Consider the following 17,438-nt stretch of genomic DNA (forward strand, 5'->3'; position numbering starts at 1 on the left):
TTGTGAAATATTAAAAAAAAAATGTTTTTCTATTTCACAAAATATAGGTCTCTACCCGCAGGTATCATATAATCTATTCATTACACCACACTGCATCTATTCTTTAGTTTATACTTTATAGCCCGCGACATGGTCAAAAGACATAGCCTAGTGCTTTTCCGCTTTCATTAAAAAATTTGGTTATTTGTACCATTAACCATATGTTTAATGTTAGAATGTGTTATAGTAATAATTAGTATGGTATAGTATTATTAATTTAATATACTTCGTGCTAACTTTGTAGTTAGACGAATGAAATTTCAAAACCAATTGCCTATTCGGTGATGTTTAAGTTACCAGCACGTATAATTACAATTTTGTCAACTTATCAAAGATATCGTAATATAAGCATAACTTCTCAGTTACTTAAAGGTATTGGTATCATGAAGGTTAGTATTTTTAATGAAATTATGTTACCTTGCCCTTTTTAAAGTATACTTCATTGATGAAATTTATATAATTAAAAGGTTTACTACAAAATTTTTATGCTGCCTAAAAGATCCTGTGATAACAAAGACTATTCTGATAGGTTGGAACACATGATGGAGTATTTCATTGTGATGAAGTTCTCGCCTGCTATATGCTCAAACTCCTTCCTGAATACAGTGATGCAGAAATTGTTCGCACTAGAGATTTGGAAAAACTTAAAACGTGTGATATAGTAGTTGATGTTGGAGCGGAATTTGACCATGAAAGAAAGAGATATGACCATCATCAACGAGAGTTTAAAGAAACATTAAGTACAATAAAGCCAGATCTTGGTAATAAGTATAAAATAAAGTAAGTAGGAAGTTAACAATTTTATAATGATACTGCTTGCTATCCATATAGATTTAGAGATAAATTTACTGTTTGGGTTATGTTTATTATTAATTCAGTTTAGGATAATTTACTAATGGTTTTCAGGTTAAGTTCTGCTGGACTTATTTATGCATTTTATGGTGAAAATATTATCCAATCCCTTGCACCAAAAGAGTGCCCTTTACATCCAGACAACCTTCAAATTATTTTTAAAAAAGTTTATGAACATTTTATAGAGGAAATGGATGCTATAGACAATGGTGTACCTATGACAGATGAGGAGGAACCAAAGTACAAAATAAGAACACATTTAAGTGCTAGAGTTGGCAAACTGAACCCTGAATGGAATACAATGCAAACTACTAATGTAGATGAACTTTTTGAAAAGGCAATGAAAATGGTCAGCGAGGAATTCTTACATGTAGTTAACTATTTCATATCTGTCTGGCTTCCAGCTAGAGACTTTGTTAAAACTGCCTTAGAAACACGATTTGAAGTGCATAAGTCTGGTAAAATTTTGGAGTTTAAAGAACGATTTCCATGGAAAGAGCACTTATTTGATTTAGAAGAAGAAATGGGATTGATTGGAGAAGTTAATTATGTTGTTTTTAATGATAAGCCTAACTCTTGGAGAGTCCAAGCTATACCTGTAGCACCAGTTAGTTTTGTAACAAGGTAGGTCCTTCTCTTACAATTATGATTTGTGTTGTATTTGATTTGGCAATTGCTAAAGGATATGTGGATAGAGGATTAAGAAGCTTAGGACCACATTATTATTATTGTGAATTAGATATATACAGCTTCCTACTTTAGTATCCTAAAATAAATTATTATTTTCTATGAAAAAACATATGACTAAATATTTCACTATTTCAGAAAACCATTGCATGAAAAATGGTGGGGTGTCCGTGATGATTTACTATCCGATATTGCTGGTATAAAAGACTGTGTATTCTGTCATAGCACAGGATTTATTGGAGGTAATTGTACAAGAGAAGGTGCAATAGCCATGGCGGAAGCAAGTTTAAATGCTTGATTTTAGAGACATAAGTGTACTTATTGTACCAAAACTTTTTCAGATGCTCTATTTTATATTAAAAAAATTTTCTTACACAAAATTAAATATTATTGCTTTTTAATTTCACAATATATGGGTTTAACAAAATTTCTTTTAGTTGATGTGAATTTGTAACTGATATTATATTTAAATCTGGATGTAACTTATTTTAGTTTCATTTGTTAAAATTAAACCCAAAAATATTTAATTATCCCATCTCTTTTATTTCTTAATATTATCATGAATTGTTTATATTGTATAGTTAAAGTTAGTTTACACTTTCATTCTAAATTATAAATAACTCTTCATTAAGTTTTTTTTAAGGATTAGACAGCATATAATCTAATCTATTTTCAGAGCAGATCAAAATTAAATGATCGGAGTTGTGATAATACATAACTCAGATTTTATTTGTATGAATATTCAACTCTATCAAATATAGACTACTGCACAGTATTTATTCATTGAGATTTGATGATTTTCAATGAGACATCACAAAAATTGACAAGCAAGAGAAAATCTTTGTTAATTAAAACAGTTCAAAAAAACTACATTATTTATCATACAAATATGAATCTACTATACACAAGTACTTTCTTTTTTATCTTCACTTACACTAATTACATCTGTGGAATCAGTATTTCCATTATTATGTTTTACCACACCATCACTGTTATTGCCCTCAATGTCTTCAACTTGTTCACCATTTTTTATGTCTGTGGCACAAACATTTCTGTCAGCATTATTTTTGTCAATGTCTATTTCTCTTTCATCTTCATCATTTTCAATATCAGCATCAACTTTCTCATCATCATCGTCATCTTGAATGTTGTCATCTTTATCTTCCATAACGTAATCATTTGGATCAAATGAGTGCTTTTCAATTTTTTCTAGCCAAAGAGCCATATTTCTTCCTTCTATTTCTCCTTTTACAACATTTGGATGAATGTGTTCCATTTTAAATTTTTCAATTGTGTCATCTAAGTCTTCCCAGGTAAGACTTTCATGGGAATCTTTGTAGCGGGTATCATAACGTTCGTAATGCACCTGTGAATTGATACACTATAATCATATATTCTTCAAATTAGGGCTTAACAAATAAATTGTAAAAATAAAAACACATTAATCACTTAAATAAAACAATATTTATAAGTATAATTAAAATTAAGGTGATTTGGTTCAAATTAAACTTTACTTCTATAGTATTTTATCTTAGTATATGTACCTTATCAAGCATGAGCCCGAGGCCAGGAGCTGTGGGTATCATCACCTTTTCTTTACCAAATGCTTTGTCTATCATTCCTTGATCAGCTTGCCCTCTGGCAATAACTATCACTAAACCAACCATTTTTCTTATCTGATGTAACATGAAACTTTGTCCCTGGAAATCAATATCATATCATATCTGAGTTTTTAAAATGCATAAAATTTGTAAAAACTAGCATTTACTGAAAAAATACCTTAACTAATAGTTCAGCAAATTCGACCTCAGATTCAATGAAGATCTTCTTCATTGTAAAGCTCATCATATATCTTGAGGCTGAAGGGTCCTGATGGTGTCTGTTAGCAAAAAATATCTTCATCAAATACATTTAATAAATATGAAGTTTTTATTAAATCACTAACTTTTACTAGACAACCACTGAAATGTTTGGTATTTTCAACAGCATATTGATATTATGACAATTTATAGCATTGCACATTAAGAAACTGCTAAGCATTACATATTACAAGACATGTTTCTTGCTTTACTGTTACATTATGGAATAAAACTTACTTTTTTTCTGTGAAATTGTGATAACTTTTAGTCCCTTTATAATGACCTAGTAACTGATTCACCAAATTCTGCTTTTCTGCTGATATTCTGTACACCTTCCTTTCCTCATCTGTGCAAACTGCTTTTTCGAATACATATGTTGGAAGAGTATAACTATATGTCCGTGCATTGCACTTTGATTTTGAGTTAAATTTATTAGTCACCCTTTTTATTCCAAATACTCTGATGCATTCTGGAAGTCTTTTGTTTATTTCATCTACATTGACTTCAAGAGCTGAAATGGCAGTTTTGACTTGATAAGTTTTTAATTCTAAATTAGAATGATCAAATATTGTAAGGATGTTGCTATAATTGCTAATATTTACAACCTTTTCAAAATTATACTTACGTAGTTTAACTGACACAACCTGTCTTGCAGCCGAGACACCTTTGTCTGTTCTAGAACTTCTTTGAAATTGTGCATTTTGTTGGTTAACAAAATCTTCCTCTGTAATGTATTTTGCACCTAACAATGCTTGTAATAAGTCCTCTTCAATTGTTTTAACACCTGGATTTCTAAAACACCAGGAGTAGTAAGTATCTCGAATCTTTAGATTTAAACATTAGCTTTAGTATATAAAATTACTTAGAATATAGTTTTTAAGTACACAAATCTTAATATCAAACTGAAAGTGTATTTATGATATAAAATTTTAAAATATAAAAGATAACCTGAGATATATTATTTGATCTGCTTGCTTTTATTCAGTTTCACTACTGCCTTGCGATTCTGTTACTCACACAGCGGTTTTCACAGCGACGGTCGCGCTCAAATCAGTCAAAGCAGTCATTTTACGATTTGGCATTCTGATAAACAATAAACTACAAGCTCCCTCCTTATCAGAATGCCAAATCGTAAAATGACTGCTTCACAACTGATTTGAGCGCGACCGTCGCTGTGAAAACCGCTGAGAGTTCGTAAAGTGAGTTACAGAATCGCAAGGCTGACCGCTGAAGTCTTAAATTTATTACCTTTGCATTCCAAAATAGTCAACGCCACAATAGCCAAGCAGCATTGCCATTTTTTTTCTTTTAATTCTTTCAAAAGGTTGGTCACATAACTTTTTTGCTTCACATTCACTATTACCTTTTTTGTTTTCATTAAACTCCCATTGCCGCTTTCGTTGACGTTGTTGGAACCTTGTACGCTGTTTATCTACTAGATGATCATCGTTTTCTATTTCTTTTGTTGCTACACTCATTGTTTGAATTTGTAATTTAAGAGGACCTGGAGTAATATATTTTACTTGAGATTCAGTGGAATTTTAGTGATAGTTTTAAATTTTTTTACCAACAATACCCTAATGCTATGAGGATAAACATCATGAACATCACAACATCTAGAATGTAACCCCAATATTTATATTAAGACACGTGTATTTTTTTTCTTCAAAAAAGATATGTACCTGTTTTTACAAGTTTAGCATGTTTCGGCAGATTTTGTTTAATTGAAGAAATGAATCTTTGAAATAATCGAACTGACATACCTACTTATTTTGCACAAGGTAATTTGATTATAATATAAAGCTAGTTATAAAATATATTATTATCAATCTAAGGTAAATAAATAACCCTAAAAGTTTTTAGTAAATCGCGATTTAATTTTTTTTTATTTTACTATGATCGTACTCTATCATCCATGACTTATATTTCGCTGTCATTAATTGTGTTGTATATTTGTGGCGTATAGAAACAAACTCCGCCAGATCCAGTTTTGGGAAAAAAGAAGCTTTTGTAGTCTATAGATTCAGTATCTTGAGCTCTATGGTCCAATAATATATATAATCTTTCAAACCCAGTTACATCCTAGTTAATTCACGTACTTTTCTTGCGTTTCATTTCAAAACACGCCAGATCCTTGACAAGACAGCATCAAAAGCCGCTAGATCCACCTCAACCAATCAGAGAAAAGCATTTTGACAGAAAAGCGTCATGGCGTTACTAAAAATAGTAATGGCCGCTCATGCTTTTGTTCGTGATTTCGTGTCGGCTTTATCGTGAATTTTCATCAAAACAATGTTCGATTTACTAAAAAAAAAATAGAACCAGTTCCTCTGGAATGTGCAAGGAAGCGAGGGGTCAACAAAAGTAACTGGAAAAGTGAGAAAAAACGACGTAAGCGGTGAGTGAAACTTCCACAGGATTTGCTATACAGGGTGTTACAGGATGTGTTTGATTTGTGATAGAGGTGTTAATCTGGTATCATTGTTTGAATCGTATAAATAAAAATCGACCAAGTGCGAGTCGGAGTCGTGTACTGAGGGACCCGTACTACAGAAGCGAATGTACTCAGCCAAAATATGTGACTAAGAAAGGAAGAAGTTGCGCGGAATTGAAACCTGTAATAAGACGAAAGGTGAATAAAATTAATATAAAAAAAATTGCTGATGTCTCGAACCTGTTATCGAAGCACTTTGGTGAAGACTGGAGAACTATTGAGAGTTTAGCTTACTATAGGGAAGAATTTACATTGAAGTTGTACCGCTTGAGGAAAGTGACAATTGTGTTTGATCCAATATTTGCGATATTAATTAAAGTTCAGATTTATTATTTTTGGTAATTTTACTTTCTCTTAATCTGTAATTTTAGAACATCCTGTAAGTTGACAATGACCTAGCGTAGTTGGCATCGATCTCCGCCACATCCATTTCTGTCAGAAACAAAATCCGTCAGATCCGTATGTCATTATCAATAACCGCCAAATCCAATTTTTTCAGTTGGTTATTATTTCAGTATCTTTGTAATCTTCAATTGTTTATTATAAGGTCATTTAAATTAGTCGAGTAATATTTTTCTCCTTATTTAAAAAAATAACACGTAAATGTAACTGTTACCAGCAAAAAAAGATGTATACTGTAAAATTCACCTTTCTGGATCTGGCGGATTTTAATTCTATACGACACATTTGTCATAATAGTATTAGGAATTTCTGACCATAGAGTAAACTATTTTGACAGGGTAGACCTAGGGATGATCGATGTTAGAAAAACATCGATATTGACATCGATGTCATACCCGAAAGCCCAACATCGATGTTCGATGTTTATCGAAAACCGAACATCGTTGTTGGATACATCGATTATTTTTGAATTAATAATTGACAAAGAAATAAAATACAGTGAAATGGTTCGAAATTTATTAAGAAACAGAACAAATTATTACATATTCCGATATTTCTTATCAATTGACTGAATGACAGGTTATTTTGATAAAGAAGAACTTTTTAATATATTTCTTTGTTGATAAAGAGTAGTGTGGAAGTGTAAGAGAGAAAGAGCGAGCGAGAGCCGAGACTACAAAGAACGAACGAAGGGAACGACCTGCGCGCAAAGTATGAATACGCGTTACAAATTTTAATAAAACTAATTTGTGGATGCGTTCATAGAAGACAATTTGTCGTGCAGGAGGCCGTGAGTTTACATCGATGATCATTGATCATCCCTAGGTAGACCTGACAACGTTATCCAGGATTTAGGAATACAAATTCTTTTGAGTTTTGACGGTAGAGAGTAACGCCTGACGTAAAGTGACTTTGCCTCAAGCCCATGGCCTCCTATAATATTTGTGACTGAAATTATTTATTTTTATTTATTCACAAAAATTACATACACTATCCTTACAGTACGTAGCCAATTGCCAGCCAACAAATTGATTTGAATAGCGAAAGCACTACTTAGTAATAATTGTTGTATTTCAATTAAATATTTAAGAGTTGAAGTAATTTAGATTTTAAATTTACAATACCCGTGTATATAATATTATGCACCACGAGGAATGTTCGCAGTTCGAACATATTTTGGCCATAGCTTTAAGTAAAAGGGTACAACGATAGCCACTGCAAGGCTATGGGTACACTACAGTAAAGTACCTGTACTAGTTTGATACAGAGGTGAGACTTATAAATATACCATACTATGTTATTATAGATATTATAATATTTATAGTATATGTACTATACAATTTGGAGGTCTAATACATATTTCAATTGCTATGTAAATATGTAGAGCCATCTGCGCACGCTTGAACTTGGCGCATGGCAAATAATTCAGTGCATTTAGGACAAGGTTTCTATATCAGCATGGGTTGACGCAGTGCTCGAAAATGCGCGGTGGAAGTTCAGAAAGGCTGGTCGTGCGAGCCTCTAGGCGTAGGGGCGATACGCGTGCTAAACTAACGAGATATATAACGATATCTTTGGCAGCTGTTCTCGGCGGTGGCAGCTCAGCCCTTCTTTTTCTGGTGCCACTTTACGCGGATCCTGCCTTAAGTGCCCTAGCTGCGGATTTCGATCCGGTACCGGCAGAGTGCGTCACTGAACGAAGAGATGACAGACTTGGCCTGGATAATTGCACCTGGGCATCTTGTCGGGAAGGGTGCACCAGCGATGCCTATAAATGCATCCAGTTACATGTAAAATATAAAGCGTATGTTGAGGATTGGCGCCCCGCAGTTCTATATGTCAATATCAAAGGTTGCGGATACCCACCAGCCGTGAATTGCGAAAATTTCACGATGAACTATGGATATGTGGGTGCAAGATACCCATGCTTTTGGTCTCGGGCGGATACGACAGTAGTAGTGCCAACATGGTCAAGGGGAGAGCAGGTTGCGACGGTAACACGTACCCTGGCATTACCTTTGTTTCTTTCTGGATGTGCTGGTATTGGTTTGTGCGCATTGCATTGTGAATGTAGACCACGGCGTCGCCGACGGCCGCCTAGACGTCCCCCGCGCCTGCCTACTTTATCAATAGATGATACTACAGTTTATAGGCTTGCTTAAGCCACAGTGGAATTGCATTTTAATACCTACCTTAGGATTCAGCGGCGACTTTCTTGAATCGCACATTATTGAACCTCATGTCTTCAAGCACATATAGAATTGATTTTACGTGTGAAGTATACCTAATTATGTTTACGAAATTCTTGTTTTATTTATCCCCTTTTTAAGAAACTTGCTTTGTACATATTTGTGTTATGTATCTTTGTAGGGTGACATCACAATAAAAATAGAGAGGAATATATCAATAATACAAGAAAGTAAAGAGTAAATACTTTTATTTCAAGTTGTATCTTTAAATTTTATTCAACGAGTACAAAACTATTTCCTTTATCAAACATACTCAGAGTAGAACCTTCACATCAGTCTTTAAGCAATATAATTCATTTTTGCTAATTTTACCATCGCGCCAACCATTTAGGCCTTAATAACAGGGTTGCGACAATATGTTTTAAGAATTAAATTCACTTTTAACAAAATAATTGAAAGTATGGCAATCTATTTTATCTGTTTATATTTGTGTACTGTTTCTATTATATTTTATAGTTTGTAGATGTGTAACTTATTGCAGCAACCCTGACTTTCCTTTGCTTTATTATTATGAATACTAAGTACATATATAAGATGCACATCGAACGATTGCGCAATATTCGATACGATTACAATTCATTAGAATATTTGATATACTTTTAATCACATTAATTAATCGTAATCAATCTTTTATATAACGGAAGCGCAGCATAACAATTCACTATAATTTATGATTTTAAATGACTACACAGATATCGCCAAACACTGTTTCGACTATATTGAAAAATAGAACACATCTGATATTCCGTTAAAATTAAAAAAATTAACGTAATAAATGTTTGTACAATCAAAATTAAGAAAAAAGAATTTATAGTGGATTTAATTTGTCAAAACTAGATGAAAATTTAGCTTGCTAAGCCATTAAAAAAAGATTGTATCTAAGTTTATATAGTTCGATAAACAATGGTAACTTGACATTTTTACAACAAACAAGGCAACGACATTTAAATTATAAATAGTGATAAAACAACTGGCTGGAAATCGTTATAAATAATTATTATTAACCGTAATGAATACACAAATAGGTTTGCAACATCAAAAATAAACTCTGTTCACAACCATACGCAATATCCAATTACGTATATTTTCAAAGATTTTACGACATGTGGATTATTAGGAGTTGTTGACCGTGATTTCTTCAAATATTTATTAATGGGATATACTGTTTTTATAAAATCCTTTATATAGTGAAATGGGGACTATAAATAGTTGTAATCTAAATTTTTGCAATAGGAATACCCGTTACTTGGCATTTGGCCAACAACTCCAATAGTAGTCCTTAAATTATCAGTCAAATGGTATCCGTACCATCGTAATATCTTTAAAATCCTTCATTGTTCTAGATTAAATACTAATTTTAGCCTAAAAATTAAGGTGATGTCTGGAACAATCAAACGGCTTAGTGGTAAAACATCGTTTTCATAAAAGGTAGAAAAGTTATCTCTGGCGTTGGTATAGGTGGTAATTTTGTGTCATAATAACCCGAAATCTACCACTTAGCCTATGTTATAAGTACATATAGTATTCTTTCAAATCCCACTGATGTCAAAGACTTTACGTTTAATAAGTAAATTAACTTCAAAAAGCGACGATTGTCAGCAATAACAGATATAAACCAATACTTTTTTTTAAATATACTTCGCTGTCATGTATCAATTGAAAATACTATTCGTAAAAAGCGCCATACTCATCTGTCAAATGGTAATAGGAATTTGACATATGCGAGAGTTAAGCTTTATGACTTTAGTCTAATTCTTAGACATGTTATGAAGATTAAAAGTCAAAGTTATATTTTTTATACGTTTTACATTATGTACGAAAACGAACTAGATATCCATAATTGTGAGAGAAACCAGAGCCAAAGCCAATTTAAACAAGAGTATTACGATTTGAACTATAATTTCTTTGTTTTAGAAATTTTATGTACGACTTTAACTTTGGTGGTTATCCGTTAATTCTACACGTTTTCTATTGCATGTTTTTTAACGACTTAAAAAACGCGAGATTATCGAAATGGAGATCTTATCTGATGGAAAAGATGTATTAAAAATTGTATTAGGTTAAAATATTAGTTAGTTTCGTTTAAGTTCACAACATTTAAGGTGTTAAGTAATGGCAGTCATTCCGTTGTGAACCCAATTAATTAATTTGTTGCTAGCTATCTACATATTTACGTGTTAAAAACCCTTACGAATTTACCCGTCAATTTAATCTTGGCAAAACATTCGACAACCCACATTATGAAAATTTCAGGAAAAATTAGAATATTTAGAAAAATAGTTACGAAAATATAAGTTAAGTTTAGGGGCTGAACAAAGCTTAAATATTTTAAATAACTTCGTCAAGGATAATTAGCTAAAAGAACGTGGTTGCTAAATAGTTCCATAAACTTCAAAAATGGCGGTTACATATATACATTGCAAAGATGCCAAGAGCTTAAAGCTTTAAGAGAAATATTTAACAGCCACATCCCCTAACCATACAAATAAATAATAATACATCCTATTATCCACAATTTTCTGAGTGGAATGACGATAAATCAATCTATAGGAACTTAGTATAGGTGAATATGTACAGAGTTTTCTAGCGAGATAAGGTCAGAGGCACTTATTTAACTATGCCATATAAAAAGCAAAATCTTATTTTGCACAACCCTAATTTTATTAAACTTCCAATAATGGGAAAAAATCAAATATTTTAAACGAAAGGGTTGGTAGATATTATTTATTTTATAGGGCATAGTCTGTCATATATAGCATTAGTGTAAATTATTGCTATGTTATATGTATGAGTATCATAATCCTATTTCTCAAAGGTCGATCACACTTAGACATATAAAAACAAGTAAAAAATTCCAAGAATCATTAGACGAATTCAAACAATAACTTCACCTTTCTTTCGTTAAATTACATATGAAATAAAAATATTCTAGAAATCAAAACCATCATGCTCAAAAAATAACGTTAAAAATCATTGTCGGTCATTTAGAATAAACCTTTGAGAATCGTTTAACCTTACCTCGCCTAGACTAGCAATCATTGAACCGCTTGAGAAATAGCTACCCTATATCTCTTTCTATCTAACTCTAATTCACTTTGATCTCTAATCCGTTTCACAGCCATACTGGTAGAGGGTTCAACGCTTGCCTCAATTAATCTGCTAGCCCTATATAACCTATAATCTGTCTGATTTTGGTAGTAGCTAATATTAGAAATATTTTGAGGGTAGTTTGAAGTAATGTGATATTGTGGTGATGTGGAAGGTGTTATATTTGGTGTTGTTCTTGCACTGCTATAACCTTGATCCACTTCGCACTCGGTAGTTTCCCGTGATTTTATTTGCATCATCCTGTAAGAAATTAATCGTTAGATTCATACAGGTAAAACTTTTTTTTCTTAAATATTGAGGGTAGTCAGAAATTCGCTTCGGTGTTATAAGCATTAAAGGACATCAACCAGATGGGAAATCAACTTTTCTTTTCGGCCTTTGATCATCATTTTGAGTCATGTTTAGGATATATTTAAAAAAACACAGATATTTTAAGAGTTAATTGAACACTGTTAAGCTAAAACATATGTGGTTTGGTCTTATAGTTAGTTAAATAATTTTGAAGTTAAATTAATCATAGAATAAACAATTTACATACCTATGTAGTAGTCGTGCAATGGGTGCGATTGTCTCATTAGTCTTTCCAGAAACGTCAGCTAAATAATCGGGCCACGCGGATAGACCAAGCTCCGCGCGCGCGCAAGATACGCACGCACAACCCACTTCTACGCTGTCTACTACTTTTAAACGTACGTCTGGAATATAATTATTGGAAAAATTATTATCAACATACGTTATTACGACGTAATTATTTTTTTGCAGGCAAAAACGTAAAAAGGATTTTACGTTTTTGCCTACCTTTACACTTGGTAAAGAAAAAATTCTCAAGAAATGTTAAGTCAGAAACAAGATATATGTATTTGGTTGTTAGTAGTGTGGCCTATAATGTAATAAAATCTTTAAGAATATTTTTAAAACAATATTTAATTCATACTATTCATAGATAGAACTAATGCAAGAAATCTTGTATATCTATGGATTATAAAAGCCCTTACCTGACAATGTCAAGTCTAAATATGCCTCCAACAACTTGATGCCGTCCCGTCTGAAGCGCCTTACAAATTTAGGGTGTCTTGTGGTCAAATCGCTGTCCGTTACAACATACTGAGCCAACAAGGAAGCAAAAGTTACAGGCGTGGGCGCTAGAAGCCTCCATCGCACATGCTGGCCCACCATCCATTCTAACTGCCGGAATGTGTTTCCACATAGTTGCACACCGCTGGCTTTTGATAAAGTTTTCAGGGTTGGTGCTAGGCTAAATTTTACGTCGCTCTTTGCTGAAAGAATAAAAACATTTATTTATTTACACTCGTTTGAACAATTTAATGATAATATTAACAATAAACTTATCGCTACTAAGCTATCACTTCCAGGCAACGAATTAAAGAAAACAGTAAATTGTGGAGTGTAAAAGTGCGAAGACAACTAACGTTACCAAAACAGAGAGAAAGAGCAAATGTAAACCTAAAAAAGTGATTATTTAATCAAATAAGAATGTCCTGTGGGTTGTAAAGCGCAGTTGTATCTCAATATTTATACTATTGAGGAGTACTATGGGCATATTACATAGAACTCCGGCATAATGACAATTGTAATTAAGTAGTACAAACACGGCCTAAAATTGGCCGGTACTTTACAATAGGTGATTTCAAATCCGAATCAGACCTATCATAGCGTGCCTGTGTAATATTGTACTGCGGAACGTAGTTATTACAATTACAAAAATATCAGTAGCTCTGCAACCTCTTGGTCTTGGCCTCAAATTTGGAATCAGTTTTGTGATCATTTTTGTTTCTCAGTGATCAGCCTTCTGTGCCTTACAACGCCTTAAGATTTTTTACTCAAGGCATGCAGGTTTAAATTTTTGAACAAAAACATCTCATCATCTAAATAAAGTCATTCCAAAAAGTCTGCCCAATGCCATCTCGATGTCTCAAGGACACGGAACAATTGTGATAAAGTATTAGGTTATCTAGGCTGATTCTGTATCCTTGTGTAAGGCAACACTCTAATATTAATTACACTATGTCGCCATATTTCGCAATATTTACGTTCGGTACTGGGACAGGTAGATGACCTTACTACTCAATTTTATGTTCAATTAGTCACTTTCATAAGATTTAATATTACTCTGTATTCAATAAATAATTATGTTATTACATAACTGCAATTTATATTGTGGATGTAGATAAGATAGCTCAGTTTATAAAATAATATAGGATACTTTATCCTAATCCAATAATGTACATTGTCATAATAAAACATAGGCTTTATATTCTGTTAGATTAAGCATTTCATTAATAATCCACTTCTATTATCTATATCCTGTGCACGGCTGGATCAGCTATTCGGGATACCAGGTGATAAACCATATATTCTATGGTCAAGTAATTGAAACTTACCTGCTAAACTTAAGCAAGCCAGTGCTACATGTGTGAGTCGATCAGACCTTAATCTATGGGCATCCATAAATAGGTCTAAGTGAGCCACGGCTGAGTGTATAGTTGCAATGGACAATCCTAGCTTTTTAGATACTTCACGTAACTGTTGAACTAGGGCGCCACGAAACTCCAACTGTAATAAAAAACACAAATTTTACATATTGACAGAGCTGCTAAATATACCTCACTCTTAATTTTTTCTTCTCTAACAATCTTAAAATTAAAATAATTGACTTGGGTATGAATTGAGGCTGGTGTAGTATTTTAAGTGAAATCCTTAATGTTATTATTTTTCAGATATAACCTTCAGATCAGGCATCAGAGTGTTAAATGTATGAGCTATTAAAACAGTGACTCTATTGTTGCATGTATAAATACAGGAATAATTTAAAGTCATTGAACTACTACACATATTTGTTTTACTATTTTAGCTTTTTAACATCTTATTCCTTTACTGACACTAAATATTATACAATCTTAATCAGTTTATATTACACACTCGTAAGTACATTATGTATGTACTACATACATACAATATTGCATCAGCAATGTTGTGCCATGCAGCCATCACATATAATTTGAAATCATTAAAATTAAGGGAATTTTCTACTTTTATGTCTCTATGAAGCTATTTTCTCGTATACACATACATTTCAAAAACGTTTTTTGTAGTTCAGGGCATTATTTACTAGATTTTTTAAATTTGACATCATAAATTAAATATTTACAAAAATGGATAAAAGTTTATTTTATGTTGTGTATCTCCAATTAATACAGAACACTTTACATTCCTCCCATATGTTCGAACTAATATGGATTTTTAATTTGGATGACAGGGCCACTTTCCTAATGGGACAATTCCTCGAATGGAATGGAATTCCAGGAATTATATTCCTCGAATGAAATCCCAATATTTGACTGAAATGAGGAGAATAACCTACTATTAGTCCATTGAATTTCTTTCTTTCAACAGTCAACATTAATTTAGTTTGTGTTTTAAAACAAGATGTTATATTTTTTTAAATAATAGATTTTTTTACAATCAAAAGCTATGGATAATATTATAAATAAAATTACCTGTGGCGACTGAAGTTGTATTGTTGGTTTCATAGATTCCTGTTTAATCAAATATTTCCAAATGTCCTCCTTGTATTCACATTTGAATTCATCATCTGGATCCAAAAATGTCTAAAAATTGAATAAATTTAGGATTACATAAATATTACTAAGCCAGTTAAATGAAATTATGTCACAATGTTTTTGTTTCAATATGTATGAAAGTTTCATTTTATTTAACTAAACATTGCAGTTTAAACCGTTATAGTTTTAAGATTACATTAAATTTTTAATTAATTTATAGTGTTATTAGTGCAATCTCAGTTGTTACATAAATAATGAAAATAAATCGAATAGTATTCAAAATAATAGTACTATAATTAATTAAATTCTCGAACTTACATTTGATTCATATTTAACTACAGAAACTTCATTTTTTCTCGTTTCATTAGGAGCTTCACTTTGAACGGTAGATAAATTTAATTTAGACATATTTAACGAATCCATTTGGTATATTTTTACTTTAACTAATTAATAATAAATAATATGAATAAAAATTAACACGTCGTCTTTCACTTGACAATCACCACGTGGATATGAACGTCAAATAATCTAAGAAAGAAAAACTATTTTAATTTAGCTAACAGATTTATTGACAGAATACACATCATTTCATCAAAATTAAACAAATTGATGCGAATATCACTCATAAAAAATGTAAATGATGCAATGCAATGCAATCAAAATTCAGCACAGTGCAAAAATTTTGAAGAATGCAGTATGCGCATTGCGAGCGACAGCCGACAACTCACTACTGACTACACACGCGGAATTGAACTTCGGGCAGAAATGAGAAGATTTACATCCAAGCATCAACGAAATATCAAAATGTTAAACTTCAAATTAGACACTGACAGTTTGTCTCAGATAAATTACCGATAAATTTTTTATTTTGCTACTACGTAGCCAATGACCTATACTTTCAATGAATTTATTATATCCGTATACACCAGTCTTTCAGTGGAATTATTTATTACACGATCATTAGAATGGCCGATTGTTAGACAAATATATTTGCGAAATTAATAATCTTCCCCCTCATTTATGTAAAAAATAGGTTGGCAGGCTATTTAGATATAAGTAAAAGGAAAATTTTTACTTATGCCTTTTTAGAAAAAAAAACACACCAGAAAGAAAATACATTTAATAGTTATTTGTAGCATTACTTAGTATGCATACTCTGGTACTCTAAAACCTAGGGAGCTGGCGAGCATTTAAGTTGTATATTATGATTCGCTCGTATTTCGCATTGATAAGAATTAAATTTCGGATTAATACGACAACATTCTCTTAATGAATTAAGGTCGTACGTTGCTGCGTTTTTAAGCTACAGGAGTTAAAATCTGTAAAAAAATATATACTAAATAATTTATTCGTGTCTGCCTCTGGGGTTGTTGGTAAAACCATTAAGATAATACGTATATGTGGCTGCCTCTCTGGCTGCTCGTTTAAGCAATATAAACAACAGTCAAAGAGGCAGACACAAGCAAATGATAATATAGCACACTTTATTTGTCGACACTATTGAAACGCTCTTAATAGAAAACGCAGCGTTACGATGGTTGGCAGGCTATTTTCCTGCAGTCGGTGGCAGTAAATGAACTCTGCAGGTCTGCTAAGCGAGAAAAAAAACATATATTTTTTTAATTGTAAAAAAATATAACTTGAAAAATAAGAATCCTAGATATCTGCCTCTTTGATTTTTTTTTATTTTGTTAAGGTTCAACATCAGCCTTAAAAGAAGAGACAAGCAAATGATATAGTATACCTGGTTTTTTAAAATTATTATCGCTATTAAAAAGACTTCCACACGAGCAAATCAAAAATATATTTTGTTCGCCAGCTCCCTAGATATAAGCAAAGAATATGCTGATGTTGTTTGATTGATAGTGAACTCTTTATTTATGTAATATGTGAATTATTCTTATGTATTTGCTGGAATATATATTATATATAATAGAAATGTTGCCATAGTAACGGTATTTGCAATATTTACAATTTAATTTTTTTTTCATTATAAAAAGGTTTTTTCTAAAAATTATGATGCAAATGTAATATGGAATACACGATACAGTTTTGTTTAAGTTATTTTTCTCATAGATTTTGTAATGTTCTGTTTCACTCTAGAACTCTATGAGAGCATATAAGTTGTCATGTAACTTTAGTCTCTGTATTGGGCCCAAAAAAAAAA

At 32.0% G+C, this 17,438-nt stretch overlaps 4 protein-coding genes across 5 annotated transcripts; 2 read left to right on the plus strand and 2 right to left on the minus strand.

Moving 5' to 3' along the window:
- Positions 1 to 124: 124 nt before the first annotated feature.
- LOC125053505 (MYG1 exonuclease) lies at positions 125 to 2,060 on the plus strand. The gene is made up of 4 exons (XM_047654870.1): positions 125 to 428; positions 569 to 819; positions 946 to 1,515; positions 1,717 to 2,060. Exons 1-4 carry the CDS (start codon positions 324 to 326, stop codon positions 1,874 to 1,876), a joined length of 1,086 nt encoding a protein of 361 aa, XP_047510826.1. The 5' UTR covers positions 125 to 323; the 3' UTR covers positions 1,877 to 2,060.
- A 169-nt stretch (positions 2,061 to 2,229) lies between these two features.
- LOC125053504 (tRNA pseudouridine synthase A) lies at positions 2,230 to 5,359 on the minus strand. Of its 2 annotated transcripts, none has more exons than XM_047654867.1 (7): positions 5,120 to 5,359; positions 4,686 to 4,941; positions 4,063 to 4,229; positions 3,675 to 3,948; positions 3,358 to 3,457; positions 3,123 to 3,278; positions 2,230 to 2,944 (listed from the first exon to the last, which is right to left on the minus strand). In XM_047654867.1, the coding sequence occupies exons 1-7, from the start codon at positions 5,196 to 5,198 to the stop codon at positions 2,477 to 2,479; spliced, it is 1,500 nt and encodes a 499-aa protein (XP_047510823.1). In that variant the 5' UTR covers positions 5,199 to 5,359; the 3' UTR covers positions 2,230 to 2,476. The 2 variants fall into 2 exon arrangements, with proteins under 2 accessions (XP_047510823.1, XP_047510824.1); XM_047654868.1 differs by having other exon boundaries at positions 5,201 to 5,358.
- A 1,838-nt stretch (positions 5,360 to 7,197) lies between these two features.
- LOC125053853 (protein tipE) lies at positions 7,198 to 8,998 on the plus strand. The gene has a single exon (XM_047655444.1). It carries the CDS (start codon positions 7,815 to 7,817, stop codon positions 8,493 to 8,495), a length of 681 nt encoding a protein of 226 aa, XP_047511400.1. The 5' UTR covers positions 7,198 to 7,814; the 3' UTR covers positions 8,496 to 8,998.
- A 1,791-nt stretch (positions 8,999 to 10,789) lies between these two features.
- On the minus strand, positions 10,790 to 16,015 carry LOC125053852 (cyclin-J-like). The gene is made up of 6 exons (XM_047655443.1): positions 15,590 to 16,015; positions 15,209 to 15,319; positions 14,093 to 14,264; positions 12,686 to 12,967; positions 12,229 to 12,385; positions 10,790 to 11,930 (listed from the first exon to the last, which is right to left on the minus strand). The coding sequence occupies exons 1-6, from the start codon at positions 15,692 to 15,694 to the stop codon at positions 11,618 to 11,620; spliced, it is 1,140 nt and encodes a 379-aa protein (XP_047511399.1). The 5' UTR covers positions 15,695 to 16,015; the 3' UTR covers positions 10,790 to 11,617.
- Positions 16,016 to 17,438: the final 1,423 nt, after the last annotated feature.

Source organism: Pieris napi, chromosome 11 (genome assembly GCF_905475465.1).
Source record: "Pieris napi chromosome 11, ilPieNapi1.2, whole genome shotgun sequence".
Classification (NCBI taxonomy): domain Eukaryota; kingdom Metazoa; phylum Arthropoda; class Insecta; order Lepidoptera; family Pieridae; genus Pieris; species Pieris napi.

What these genes read in the sequence shown, in the direction of transcription:
- LOC125053853 (XM_047655444.1), top strand. Translation starts at nt 7,815, where the DNA reads ATGCGCGGTGGAAGTTCAGAAAGGCTGGTCGTGCGAGCCTCTAGGCGT.
- LOC125053852 (XM_047655443.1), bottom strand. Translation starts at nt 15,694, where the DNA reads ATGGATTCGTTAAATATGTCTAAATTAAATTTATCTACCGTTCAAAGT. An exon ending in TACAACTTCAGTCGCCACAG is followed by an intron (nt 14,265 to 15,208) that starts GTAATTTTATTT and finishes TTTTTATTACAG; the next exon opens with TTGGAGTTTCGTGGCGCCCT. An exon ending in ATTGCACGACTACTACATAG is followed by an intron (nt 11,931 to 12,228) that starts GTATGTAAATTG and finishes AATTTCTTACAG; the next exon opens with GATGATGCAAATAAAATCAC.
- LOC125053504 (XM_047654867.1), bottom strand. Translation starts at nt 5,198, where the DNA reads ATGTCAGTTCGATTATTTCAAAGATTCATTTCTTCAATTAAACAAAAT. An exon ending in GACTATTTTGGAATGCAAAG is followed by an intron (nt 4,230 to 4,685) that starts GTAATAAATTTA and finishes CTGGTGTTTTAG; the next exon opens with AAATCCAGGTGTTAAAACAA. An exon ending in TCGGGCTCATGCTTGATAAG is followed by an intron (nt 2,945 to 3,122) that starts GTACATATACTA and finishes ATCAATTCACAG; the next exon opens with GTGCATTACGAACGTTATGA.
- LOC125053505 (XM_047654870.1), top strand. Translation starts at nt 324, where the DNA reads ATGTTTAAGTTACCAGCACGTATAATTACAATTTTGTCAACTTATCAA. An exon ending in AAGGTATTGGTATCATGAAG is followed by an intron (nt 429 to 568) that starts GTTAGTATTTTT and finishes CTATTCTGATAG; the next exon opens with GTTGGAACACATGATGGAGT. An exon ending in GGTAATAAGTATAAAATAAA is followed by an intron (nt 820 to 945) that starts GTAAGTAGGAAG and finishes AATGGTTTTCAG; the next exon opens with GTTAAGTTCTGCTGGACTTA.